At 37.3% G+C, this 13,959-nt stretch overlaps 1 protein-coding gene across 5 annotated transcripts in view; it reads right to left on the bottom strand.

The window, feature by feature from the left end:
• The window catches only part of ank3a (ankyrin 3a), a 102,623-nt gene that overhangs the window by 26,808 nt on the left and 61,856 nt on the right, over positions 1-13,959 (bottom strand). For all 5 annotated transcript variants that reach the window (XM_079854029.1, XM_079854033.1, XM_079854032.1 and 2 more), the window contains 13 exons: positions 13,700-13,750; positions 13,084-13,193; positions 11,972-12,004; positions 9,622-9,846; positions 9,191-9,345; positions 8,877-9,088; positions 7,953-8,160; positions 7,058-7,154; positions 5,886-6,114; positions 5,410-5,535; positions 4,693-4,815; positions 4,357-4,383; positions 3,706-3,784 (listed from right to left, as the gene is read on the bottom strand). In XM_079854029.1, coding sequence (XP_079710155.1) covers positions 3,706-3,784; positions 4,357-4,383; positions 4,693-4,815; positions 5,410-5,535; positions 5,886-6,114; positions 7,058-7,154; positions 7,953-8,160; positions 8,877-9,088; positions 9,191-9,345; positions 9,622-9,846; positions 11,972-12,004; positions 13,084-13,193; positions 13,700-13,750 — 1,675 coding nt within the window. The remainder of the gene's footprint in view (positions 1-3,705; positions 3,785-4,356; positions 4,384-4,692; positions 4,816-5,409; positions 5,536-5,885; positions 6,115-7,057; positions 7,155-7,952; positions 8,161-8,876; positions 9,089-9,190; positions 9,346-9,621; positions 9,847-11,971; positions 12,005-13,083; positions 13,194-13,699; positions 13,751-13,959) is intronic.

Consider the following 13,959-nt stretch of genomic DNA (forward strand, 5'->3'; position numbering starts at 1 on the left):
GTTGAGCTTCACAAAATAGAAAGTGGCTGTAAGAAAATATCTAAAGAATTGAAAATCCCCATTTTGACCATCAGGTAAATACAAATAGCAAATACAAACAGATAAAAAATCAAAACCTGACTGTCTCTGCTAGAAATCTTATAATGGGCCTGGTTGGATCTTCCATCAGGACAACGGTCCAAAACAAACATCAAAATCAACACAAAAATGGGCAACTGAGCACAAAATGAAGCTTCTGCCATGACCGTCCCAGTCCCCTAAACTGAGCCATATAGAAAATGAGTGGGGTGAACTGAAGAGAAGAAGCGCCAACATGAACTTGTGAATCTGAAGGATCTGGAGAGATTCTGTATGGAGGAATGGTCTCTGATCTCTTGTCAGGTGTTCTCCAAACTCATCGGGCATTATAGGAGAAAACCAGAGCCGGACAGTAACTGAGTACATTTACTTGAGTACAGTACTTAAGTACAATTTTGCGGGATCTGTACTTTACTCGAGTATCATTTTTGGGGAGTACTCATGACTTTACTCAAGTACATTTGAGAGGCAAATATTGTACTCTTTACTCCACTACATTTCTATCCATAACTGTGAGTACCCAAAAAAATTTGAAAAAAAAGGAAAAAAGAAACATCTCGGAAACCCTCTCAAATGTGATTGGATTGTGCAGGCGCCACTGATTGGGACAGCCTATCAGCAATCACCTTCAGCTTTCCGCCAAAGTCAACTCCATGGTCAGATTTAGATAAGAGACGAAACCATGGACGAAACAATGGATGAAGACGCAGCAGGTCCATCCCGGGAGCGATATTTTTTTTCCCAGGATGGTAGGGGAAGACTCATGAATATTCATTAGGGAAGTCATCCCTGATTGGTCTTAACCCCAGTGACGGGTAGGTTTAGGGGCGGGGTTATGGAGGTCATAAGACCCCCAGTGACGGGTAGGTTTAGGGGTAGGTCATCAGACCAATCAGGGATGACTTCCCTAATGAATATTCACGAGTCTTCCCCTACCATCCTGGGAAAAAAAAAATATCGCATCCCGCGAACGTGCCAAGCCGTGGCCCCACCTTGCCAGACTATTACAATTTTCTGAACAAGTTAATGATAGTTTTCGCTTCAAGTGTTTGCTGTGTTTACCAATGTAAGCACTATGGCAGTAGTAATGCAATATTTAGAAAATGTACTCTTGTACTCTTGATACTCAAGTACTTTTAAAAACAAGTACTTTAGTACTTTTACTTAAGTAGACATCTGACTGTAGTACTTTTACTTGTACTTGAGTAAAATTTAGCAAGGGGTATCTGTACTTTTACTCAAGTAATGTAGCTGTGTACTCTGTCCGCCTCTGGAGAAAACTCAGATCTGTTATCTTGGCAAAAGGAGGTTGCAGAAAGTGTTTAATAACAGGGTGCCAACAATTATGGCCAGCGTGTTTTGGAGAAAAACATTTATTTTATAATGTGATTTACCCCCACTTTCAATTCTTTTACTTCAATGAAAGGTTAGATTTTTGTGAATTTTTTGAAGGAAAGATCAAAAGGATAAACAATGTAGATTTTTTTTTTTACAGCCATTTTTTATCATATTTATCAGGGGTGCCATCAATTTTGGCCATGACTGTATATATATATATATCTCAGGGTTTTTCCTGCATAGAGAATTACAAGGCGGCCACCTCCGTCAAATTTCATGCCACCTCCGGCTCTCGACAAAACTCGAACAGACAGTCACATTCTCAGATACACTTTTTCCACCGTGACGGTTCTGTTGCGGGTTCCCGGCCTGTGTCCATTCTGTTGCGGGTTCCCGGCCTGTGTCCATTCTCAAACCGTATAGTTTGCCGATAGTGCTGCGCGGATCATAATTCGCGGGTCGGGCGGGCCAAGTAATAAAAACATAACATTCCAATTAATCGAGGGTGGATGACAGATAAATCATTATAATGTGTTGAGTTTAATAAAGGCACGGAACTCTCATCACGGCAAAACGCAATGAACGTGTCACTGTTTTACTTTCGTTTTCAACAATGTAATTCTCTTCAGGGAAAACCAATCAAGGAAAACATATCAGGGCTCGACATTAACGCATGACCAGGACACGTGTTTTTTTGAAGGGACAAGTGAAAGAGAATTGTATTTGCCCAACCGGACAAATGCCCTGATAAAAAAATGTTCAATATCAAAAAAATAACTAGGGAATCCACGAAACCGCGAGGATGAATCTGATTTTATTTCATTTAATGTAAGTGGCGATTGATAGCCTACAGTTGATAATAATATCTAGGCCTACCTGTAGGCTACTGACGGTAACAAAGTTGCGCTGTTGAGGCTCGTGCAGTTATTTATTACATATTATACAGTTAAGAAACCAGAGTGCTGTTTTCCTGAATACCATCACGATTGAAACCGAGACACTGATTTCATAACAGTTCAATAAACAAATAGTTAAAATGAAGTCACTTACATAGATGCAATGACTGTTTTTGTTCTGTTTCAGCAGTGAAAATAGTTCCAAACAAAGATCACAGCCAGAACCATAGCGCATCTCACAGGAACACTCAGCCGTGTTTCATTACTGAATGATTCAGATTTTTGAACGAATCGGTTGAGTCAAAGATTCAATTACCTATTCATAAACTGCCTCATTTTAAATAAATCAGCCATTTGAACGAATCTATTCTATTTATTTTAAATATTTTAAATCAGCCTACTTCAGTGTGATATTTTACCATATTATCATGCCTAACAATGAGAATTTGAATAATTTTAATGTGATGATCAGATGCAGATATCTAAATCAAAGAATATCATAGGTTTGGGTGGTTGGATTATTTATTTTTAACAGCGGATTCGGGTGACTCAAAGTGCACCAGATTAATGAATTTATATTTAAAATGTAAAAAAAATTATTTCGGGGGGCCATGCCCCCGGACCCCACTAGAGGTACCGAGCTCCACCCATAAAAATACTGTGGGAAACACAGTAGGCTATATGATGGTCTACAAAAAATACAAATTTAATTGTCTTATTACTAAAATACATGATCAGGAATTTACCACCTCTGCCTCGTTTTGAGCCAGGATAAACCCTGTATATATATAAATGCCATCGTTTTAAATTTAAATTTACATTAATAATTACATTTTAAAATAAAGGAGTATGTTAAATAGCCTATTAGTTAAATAGTTATTAATACCTTATAAATCTGACCAATTACAAGGCAGTTTTAACAAGTTACAAAAAAAACATCCTAAATAAATGAATAAGTAAGTGGTAAAATACTGATATTGAGTTCCGTGGCTTTTTATCATGAGCAATTACAAGAACTGTCAATAAAACAAGCAAGTTTTGAAAATAACACAATAAATAACAATAAAACATAATGATGGGTTTATTCAAAAACACACCAGGCAATACACAACCTGTGTAGACAATGTGGTAGCAAATCATATAAAATGTCAAACAATGGAAAAAACAACAAACTACAAAGAAAAAAAAAAATGGAAAAAAGCAAGCAAACAAATGTAATTGTTTATGACTAATGTACACAAACATGATATACTGGCAGTTCTGTTTTCGAAAATGGTGAGATATGAGATTATTGTGCCTTCATATATATGCCTGAATCAGATGCCTATGTATGTGTGACATGTATGATTATGTCATGCTGATGTTTCAAGAACAAAGAAAATGTAGGACTCACTGGATGCTGGATCGGCCAGATAGCTGTAGCGCTTTCGCAATGCTAATGAGGCAAAGGTATGTCGTCGATCTTTGTCATTCTGCAATAACAAAAGTAAAAATCCTATGTAAGAACAAAGTGACAAAAATCGTAGTGCAATGATCTTTTAAGTGGCTAATAACTATAATTTCCTTTTGATTGTTTTGGAAGCACTGTATCAATGTTGGCCCAGATTTTTTTTTGAAGGAATTATTTGATGTGGTACATTTAATTTAGGATATCAGTAAAACATTCCAATTGCTTCAGATTCTGTAAGGAATGTTGTGCTACATTTCACTTTGAAATGCGGTCTCCTGAGAGAGGGTCAACTAGACAAGCACAGCCCATTTGCTAACAGTGTGAAAGGTATTTTCCAGTGAAACTGCCTAATTGCTTCACTTTGAAATAAAAATAAATTAAAAAAATCAAATCTGCAAAAGAGAAATGTGAAAAATGTTTCCAATAAGCCACAAAATAACAATGCTTTAAATCTACTGATAAACACAAAAAGGAGGCATGCACTTGCCTGACCAATGACCTGGTACAAAAGCTTTTGACCAATCACATAAATAAGCGTATGATCACATAAGCACCACACTAAAGTCAAAGGTGGACAAGTTATGAAATATGTACCTCATCATCAGGATCTGACTCCATTTCCTACAATTTCCCACGATGCATTGCAGCAATACATAATGGAGAGGCAGCAGCCGAAGATGGTGAGTATGTGAAGATGGCGTAGAAGGGAGAGGAGTAAGAGAAAGGGAGTTTAAAGATGACAGTAAGGGAATGGAAAAGGTAAAAAATGCAGATGCAGAGAGATTAAAAGAGAGCAAGACAAAAGGAAAGGCAAAATAAAGTTACAGCTAAAGCAGCAACACAAATAGCTCTGTGACAATGTTTAATAGTTGAAGACTCTAGATAACACTAAAGGAAATGTAACAGAATCATGTAAATGTTTGTTCTTACCTTCCTGTGTGTTGGCAGTGTGAAGTTAAGGTTGCAGATTGCACTCTGTGGCAGGCCTTTTGCGATTTTAGGTTCTCTGAGGAAAGATATTCTCCCACATGGCTCTTGGCCCATATCTCTGACCTACAAAATCCATACACACACATAGAATGACAAAAAATCTTAACATATAACTCCAATCATATCAGTAGCCCGATAAAAGCTGTTTTAGTTTATATTGAGCTGAGCTCATGTTATCTGCTAAGTTGAGATCACATGACCAGCTGATACTAATTATTTTCTTTCATTTATCTTGGAACCTTTTACATAATTGTGTGTGAATTTGACCATTCATGCGCAATAAGCTGTAAAACGCAATTGAATTCGGGATTGCATACATCAAGCTTTAGCTGTATGTCTCTCAGCGCAAGCAACAGACTGAGTCCTTTTCGCGGCTTATTGTGATAAATAAAACTCTACGCGTCAATAACTATAAGTAGTACTGTGAAGTTAAAGACATGTAAGACTTTTTGAAATTTGTGAATCGATGCAGATTGGCAGAAGAATTGTGATTCATATGTGAATCGATTTTTTCCACCACCCCTAATATATTTCACATTTCCTGTGAAAATGTTCAGATCAAAGCAGTTATCTGAGTTTGGAGAAATATGTCAAATCGACTAAGAAAAACTTTAATTGCTGGAAGAATTAGGATGAATGAGCCACTGTCTCTCAAACCTTGATGTTGAATGGGAGTCGGTTCTCTTTGAAGGCATAGAAGTTGAAGATGAGTTGCTGGCCACTCTTTGCCAGAGGAGAGATGTTACCGTAGAAATCTACATGAATGGGCTTACCCTCCAGAATCTGACAAAGAAACAAGGGACAGATCATAAGAAGCTGTACATTTATGTCTTTATATTGTCAATGATTTGTAAAAGAAAAGTGCTATTGTGTTTGAATATAGGAGAATATAAATGTGTGGGTGTTTTTATGAATATGGACTGAATGACAGCTACATGTTCTGTCATGGTTTTTTCTTATGTGTGTATACATGAATATTCACAAACTCATGATGACTCACTGTTTCCAAACACTGACAGTATGTTCATCGTTAATTATTTATGTGAACGTGTATAGTGTTGTGTGTGTGTGTATGTGTGTGTGCGTGTGTGTGTGCGTGTGTGAAGGCTGGAGTGTGAGTTACAGTTGCACACCTCAATGTCTTTGCTTCTTGCCACCTCCTCAAAGTTCTCCTGCTGCTCCAGAGTTTTGTCGACTTTGTCATCAGTCATGCAGAAGCAACGGAGGCGGGACTCTACAGGGTCGATCATTTTAGCAAACACCACAAACTTGGCCAGGTATGGAACACAGATCAGCTCTCGGTACAGCTGAGATGCTAAACCCACCGTCTCACTGATCTGCTGACAGTCTGCCAACCAAAATCTACAGAAAGGAGAGGAGAGGGGGTGGGGGATTGCCTAGAATAAGGAAAATTCTCCCCAATTCTTCAATTTTTCACAAATATTTAGAGTTCTTTCGCTGTTACAACTCCACGGGATGAAGAATCTTGGTTCTAAGATGTTTACATGATCTAAGTAATGGAAACAAAATATCAGCTGTTTGACACCACTGTTTGTACCAGTGGTGCTCAGCGTGTCAGTCAAAATCCAAAAAAAGGCTACAAATCTATTCTGATTGTTTCATAGACAAAAAATATAATAATATAAAAAATAAATAATATAAGAAAAGAAATATGCTTATCAAAGGGAGGAGAAAACATTTCTCATATCTTTTGTTGTTGATGTCAAAGGCAGTTCGTACCAATACCATTTTTTACATAAATTAATCTTATTAGTAGCTAGTCAAATTAGGAAGATCCCAACATGAACATGTTGCATGACATGCATATTCCCAAAAACAACTAACAAAAACATGTAACGTAAAATAAAATACAACCCAAACTACATTAAATGCAGGGTCAGTGGCAACGAGGTTTAATTTTGCATATCGCTGGGCTTATGCAGTTCAAGGTAATATCAATTAAAGTTAATTATTAAGTAATTCATGTTTTATTTTTAAGAACATTATTAGTAGGAACTGACATTCACAAAAAAGTGATTTGCATAATTTAGAGAAATTTGATCAGAAAGATAAGCAGATCCTCACACTATTTATAGAAAAGGTGTCTGTTATTTAATGACCTTATGTGAACCTCTTCTCTACAGTCATATTTGAGTTCAATCAGCATCTGACTTTGCAGATGTGCAGATGAACACGATTAGAATGCTATAAATGAATCTAGGGCACCAATCCTCTACTGTCTCCCACTCTGAAGCACATGATTTGAATCTGCATGTGATAAACTCCAGCATCAGCTGAGACTCACCTGGCAGACACATTTGTGGTGAAGGAAACACAGTCTGTGACAAAGGAGAGAGGAGTGGTCCCAGTGATGTCTTCCCACTGTGCAGGGGATGTTCCACCTAAAAAGATGCAACACTTTTAAACACTGGTGTCGGGAATCACTACAGAGCCTGTGATATCTGATGGGGTATGATACTTAATTTATTGGTCCTATTTATTCGATAGCAGTACGGAATTTGATGTCACTTGCAAATGCATGCTTTATCTCAGGGTACGTTTACACGACAACAATATGCTTTAAACGGAGAAGTTTTTCCTTTGAGTTTTCCGCGTACAGACGACACCATTGTCAAAATGATCCCCATTCACACGGATCCACGAAAATGACTAACAACCCTGTGTTCTGCTGCTAGGCCATTAGATGGCGATGAAACACTATAGACTGAACAAGTAATACGCATGTGCATGACGTCATCCTCTTCAGAGATTCGCGTTTTTGTTGTTTACATGGAGACCGTTTTCAAAAACTTGCACTTTGAAACCCGTTTTCAAAACTTTGCGTTTTCACGCACCCAAAACACAGTTGTCATGTAAACAAACGGCCAAAACGCATAAAAAGTTTTACGTTTTTAGTTGAAAAGTGTCGTGTAAACAGCCCCAATTGACCTGCTCTTTTAACTCTGTATACACCAAAGTGAACCCAAATGTTGAATTTAAATTCAGATGGGGGATCTCAAATCAACGTGCAGTTGTTGTTGCACATTCATTAAAGCCATCATGATTCATTTATATTTCTGCTCTCGAATGAAAAAAGCTCTGAAGTTTAAGTTTGAGTTAAGAAGGCAAAATTTAAACCTGACATTTTCACCCCTATCTCATTTAAAATACACATCCATAAACTTTCACTATTCACATGCCTGTGATGCTACAGAGCAGTCTAAGGCAGGGGGCAGGTTCTCCTTTGCGTCCATTAGCAATAGCCTCTTTGCATCTGGGCGGTACAGGGATTGTCATGGTGATGGGCTTGTGGAATTTCCTCCTTCTGGGCTCCACAGTAACAATCGGGCTGAAGGACGCACGGTTACCAGTGATGGTCCACACCATGTCCTCTGGCACTGGCTGTGCCTAAGAGAGAGAAACAGACAGAGAGAAAAGCAGTATTAAGAATAGGAGAAAAAACAGAAGAACTTCTATTTACAGAGCATCTACAGTGTGCAAATTCGAGCATGCATGCTGTGTGTTTGTTGTTCATTTCTCTAGGCATATGCTTCTAACTAATTATCATTAGAATGTGAATAGCTTTTTATTGCTTCAGTCTCCTGACTTGTTCCTTGTGTAATTTATACATTCTCAGTTTCTATGCTATAGTCATGGGTTGTCTGCCAGGAAATGCATGTTGTAGTCACTATGTCCAAAGAATAGATGATATTCTGCTATTTTGTGTGTGTGTTGGGGGAGGAATATTCTACTATTGTGTGTGAGAGAGAGAAAGAAAGTTCCCAGAGCTCCTTGAGATGACAAGACAGGCCAGTTTTATGCAAACTTCTAAAATTACTTTATCTGGAAAATCATTCTGATCATTTTGAGAACCATTTAGACAGACTCAGACAAAACAAATCGAACATTGTTTTAGCATGTAAGTGAGTTTTCATCTACACAAGCTCTTCAACAATATCATATTATATATTCTATCGTAAATATTAAATATATTTACTATAGAAACATCCTTTCCTGGTCCCTTATATTTCCTGTTTTTCCATGACCTTGGAAACCACGTAAAGGTAAAATTTAAGCTTGACTAAATATAATTTGACAACAACCATCTTGATAAGCCTTTATACCTGTAGTCCAACACGAATCTTCTTTGTAAGCGCTCCCTGGGGAAAGGCAGCCTTCACCATGGGAACCGCCTCACTACTCAGGACTCCGCCCTCAGGTCCCATGTGATCACTTTCTTGCTTGATGCGTGACACCACCGCAAAGTACTGTGGGAAATCTTTTGTGATGATGCGGCAGATACGTTTTTTCTCCAGCTCTGCTAGACTGTCCATCTCTGTAATCACATATGAAATCACAAATCAACAAAATCATGAGAATTAAATGAAAGCTCCCCGCGAGGTAGTTTTAGTTATGTCATCAGCTGTTTGTACATTACCCTCATCCATGCCATTGAGGATTGAAGTGAGCTCTGTTACTTTGCAGTCATAATGATGTTCTTTCCAGGTCTCTCCATTATCGCTGCGTAGGACGATCAGCTCTCTCTCCTTTCCCCGCATAGAGCCGAAATGAGGAATTTCTACTATCACAGGCCTGAAAATGAAGTGAAGAAAATAAAGGGGTGAACAGATAGTGGAAGTCCAATGCATTCACTAAAACCAAGCACTCAAAACTGGACAGCAAGATGGAGAACTGCACCATGCAAATTGAAATCAGAACTAATTTAAAGAGAATTAAAGTGAAGAAGAGAATTTAAGATGGAAACCCTTATATTACTCAGTCTGAATTAAGTCCCCTTGGAGATTATGTTTTTATCTGCTTTAACTGTGAAACTACAGATATTTTGAGCCACCTCAGAGGAACTCTTACCCCAAAAACTGTGCCCCGGATGGCCCCATCTCCACCAGTCTGCTCACAAGACCCTCCCCCTCCACCATAGGGGGTGGGTACGCCAGGCGGTGGCGCTTTGCTAGGCGGCAGGTGATTCGTGTTGGTGCTGGACACTTCCTGGGTGGAACGATTATGCGCATACCATCATGACGACTTCCTCTCATCGACCCACCCCGAGCGTCCACCATGAAACTCACGAGGAACCTGTAAGAAGAGAATGAAGGAATAATGAAAGAGAGAGAGGGAAGGAAATTAAGAAAGAAAGAGGGACACCACGCTAAAACCACTACACAGACACGAACGAGTGAGAGACGATTCCCATGCTTTGATCACTGTACACCCAACACACGTGGTGGGGGAAGAGAGAGAGCGAGAGAGAAGGCAAAGGTCTAAGCAGAAACAGAAAAGAAGGAGAAACAGTAAGCGAGAACAGACCATTACAGCAAGAGAGATAGAGACAGGAAAAACAATTAAAAAGAGTGACAGTGCTTCGAGCTGTTAAACCTGGCAGCATTTAATCCCTCATTCAACAGCAGCAGAGACACTTAGAAGAAACACAAGGGATTCCTTGAATATTGACTTACCAAAATATTACCACAGTCACTGTACTCATGACTCGGAGTCAAATGCTATCCCATTTACTGCCAAGATCAATTGTTTCGAAGCAGTGATCAGTGATCAACAGTGTGACCAGAAGCACCTCCACAGGTGGACAGAAAACCCAAAACACCCATTATCTGTTAATGTGAACTGAATGCAATTGTGTGTTTGTCACATGCACATGAGACCCTAACACTGGATGTGGGCTGGGCAGTGCAGCAAAAATGCTAAATTGTGACATTTTTCAACCTACTGATGATATAAAATATTCCGCTCAAGATTTTGAGATCGGTAAGATTTTGTGTTTTTGAAGTCTCTTATGTTCACCAAGGCTGCATTTATTTGATCAAAAGTACAGTAAAAATAGAAATATTGTGAAATATTATTACAATTTAAAATAACGATTTTCTATTTTGATATTTTATCAAAATGTAATTAAATTTGTTTATTTTAAAAATGTAATTCTTGTGATGGCAAAGCTGAATTTTCAACAGCCATCATTATGCCAGTTTTCAGAGTCACATGATCCTTCAGAGATTATTCTAATATGCTGATTTGGTGCTCAAGAAACATTTCTTATTATCATCAATGTTAAAAACAGTTGTGCTGCTTAATATCTGAGTGAAAACTGTGATACATTAATTTTTAAGATTCTTTGAGAAATACACATTTAAAAAGAATAGCATTTATTTGAAATTGAATTTTTTGTAACAAGTCTTTACTGTCATTTTTTATCAATTTAATTCATCCTTGGTGAAGAAAAGTATTTAAAAACACTCTTGTAAAGAGTTGAAAAGCTTTTGAACAGTATTGTACTCTTGATACATTTGCTCTAAAATGGCTTGAAAGTATGTTTTTGTTGTCAGAGGAACCATTTTGACCAAACATCCAGTGATTCCAATTAAAACTGTTTAATGGAACTAAAACGGTAAAGTCAACGATGAAGGCATCATTTTCACATTATTTTCAATAAATAAATAACTAAAAATCTCATGGAAGAATGATATTTAATAATTTCCTTTTATATGGGTCAATATAACAATAAATAGTAAAACAAACTACTTGCATATCTATAATAAATATATATTTAATATACGAGATATGTCACCTCAAGAATTCCAGGAACAATATTGAGTGATGACGTAAACAAGTTTCTGAATTAGAGTAAACTTTAAATCAGGGACACTATAAACGCTCTCACACTCACAAGACAAGGACAATGTCTAATGGTGTGGACTAACCGTGCCACCATCATTGTGAAATTAAGAATTAGTATTTTAAATCATCAGCAAAATGATCACAAATACACTGTTACATTTCAATATATTGCCCATCCCTAGTGAAAAAAAAATGATGCAGCTTTAACAGGTGATTTCACACTGAGAAGTGAAGAACATGACAAAAACCTCCCTTTCATCACTAATTTTCTAATGTGCTGATGGTGGTAGTACTAGTGTGTGTAATGAGTGATCTGCAATTTATTTTAGAAATGTGCTGAAGTTGCTGATCTCTGAATGCATGTGAGGTCCATTTTCCACAGACCGGCTATTCACACACCCAGTGTGGAGGAGCGCTCACACAGATGAGGAGATAAAACAGGGAATAAAACACCGGAGAACAGGAAAGAGATAAAGAGTGAAAGAATACAGGAGAGAACAGATGAAAAATATAGAGAAAAGAAAGGACAGAAAGCTATAGAAAGAGTGATGTCACCGGACTCAGTTTTCACCTGGAGTCATACTGAGGAAGCGGGGAGGAAGGGCTGCAAAAGGAAAATTAACAAAAAGAAAAAAAGAACAGAAAGCAGGAGGTAAACATAAACAACATTCATTATTACAGTTGTTGTCATGGTAAAACAGCTGACACAAGTAAGCAAATCAAAAATCAAAAATCAGATCTTATGTGCAATGCAGAAGAAAGTGTGTGCGTGGAGTGGGGGGGGAACCTAAAGGAAAACAAAATGTGCTTTATGCGAACAACTCAATGAAGTCAATGAAAAGCTTTTTGCATGCTTGCCCAAAACAGCATCATGTTTGCAGATTGGTTGGGTTAAATCATCTTCCACCAATCATAAATGGTATCATTATAATACACTAAATGAAATGCTCGGTCCCCCGAAGAAATAGGTGGTTAAAAGTAGGGAGTCAAGTTTTAGCATCGAAATGAATGGACAGAATTGCCACTACTGGAAATGACTACACCTTTAAACTCTCATAAATAAAAGAAAATTCTACTGTGAAATAAGGGGGGTTGAGCACTGCCGTTCAAAAGTTATAGGTCAGTAAGGTCATTTTTTTAAAACAAATTAAAACTTTGCATTAAATTGATTAAATGTGACAAAGACATTTATAATGTCACAAAATATTTCAATTTCAAATAAATGTTGTTCTTTTGAATTTTCGATACATAAAAAAAACCCTGAAAAAATATGTATTATGGTTTCCACAAAAAATATTAAGCAGCACAAGGATAATATAATGCAGAAAACTTAAGCAAAGCAGCTAAAAATTCAGCTTTGCCATCACAGGAATAAATTAAATTAATATGTAAATTATAAATTGTATTCTAAATTATTTATTATATTTTAATAATTTAGTCATTTTAAACTGTTTCACAATATTACTGTTTTTCCTATAATTTTAATCAAATAAATGCAGCCTTGATGAGAATAAGAGACTTCTTGCAAAACAATAAAACAAAATCGCACATGACCCAAACTTTTGAACAGTAGTGTATAATAAACATCATATTTAATCAAAATATAATAATGTCGTGGCTACTAATGTGTTTGCATCCTTTAAAATCGTGTTTAACAATCTGAACACAAAAACGTATTCTTACCCAGAGTGCACGGGACTGCACGCAGTGTTGTGTGAGTGGTCTACTGTGTCAGGGGTCCAACTGTACCGCCGCATACACTCATTGTTGTATTCACGAGTCACTGCAAGGTGCTGTAAACACATCCAAACATAATGATATGGGGTCAGGAAAGTTGCTTACCCCCTTTTAAAAGGTGTGTGCAGGTTGTTAAAAAAAACATGTTACATTTAGAAATGATATGATAAAATGAAATTATGATATATGTATTTTTTTAATTTGATGACTCGGTTATCTAAAGATCTCCTGAGATGCCTTGTAAAACCACTGCCAAGATATGAAGTTAAGAAAACAATATGTCTTCGGAAACACCCCGCATTGATGCATCTGGATGAAACATGGCCTCAAACAGGACACTCAATAAGAAAAAATCAGAAAACACAATGAGTGAAAGACCATGAAATAAACACTGACAGGGCTGCATATGGGGGTGGAGCTTATATTTATAAGCAAACAATAACACACAAATACCAATGAGCGACTAAATGAGAGAAAACGAGTGTGTTCGGATTTTTGGGTAATGAAAGAATGGAAAAAATGGAGAGTGATGACTAACATGGTCACGATCAAGAACCTGTACCTTATTCTGAGGGTCCACCATGTAGGAAATATCTTTAAATACACTCTGAAGCTTTAAAAGAAAAACACACATACAGGCATGTTTACGCTACTTGCTGTAAAGGAGGAAAGGGTGATCTTTGCTCTGCCAAACAAAAAGAGAGGAAATAAGTAGTGTGCTAAAAAAATTACAAAGTCTTTCTCTGATGTTGTTTAAAACCTAGTGATCTGTCTACCTAATCGAACCTAAATTGAACACTTGAATGATGCCCAAAAAGCTGT

This window comes from Squalius cephalus, assembly GCF_949319135.1.
Source record: "Squalius cephalus genome assembly, chromosome: 20".
Classification (NCBI taxonomy): domain Eukaryota; kingdom Metazoa; phylum Chordata; class Actinopteri; order Cypriniformes; family Leuciscidae; genus Squalius; species Squalius cephalus.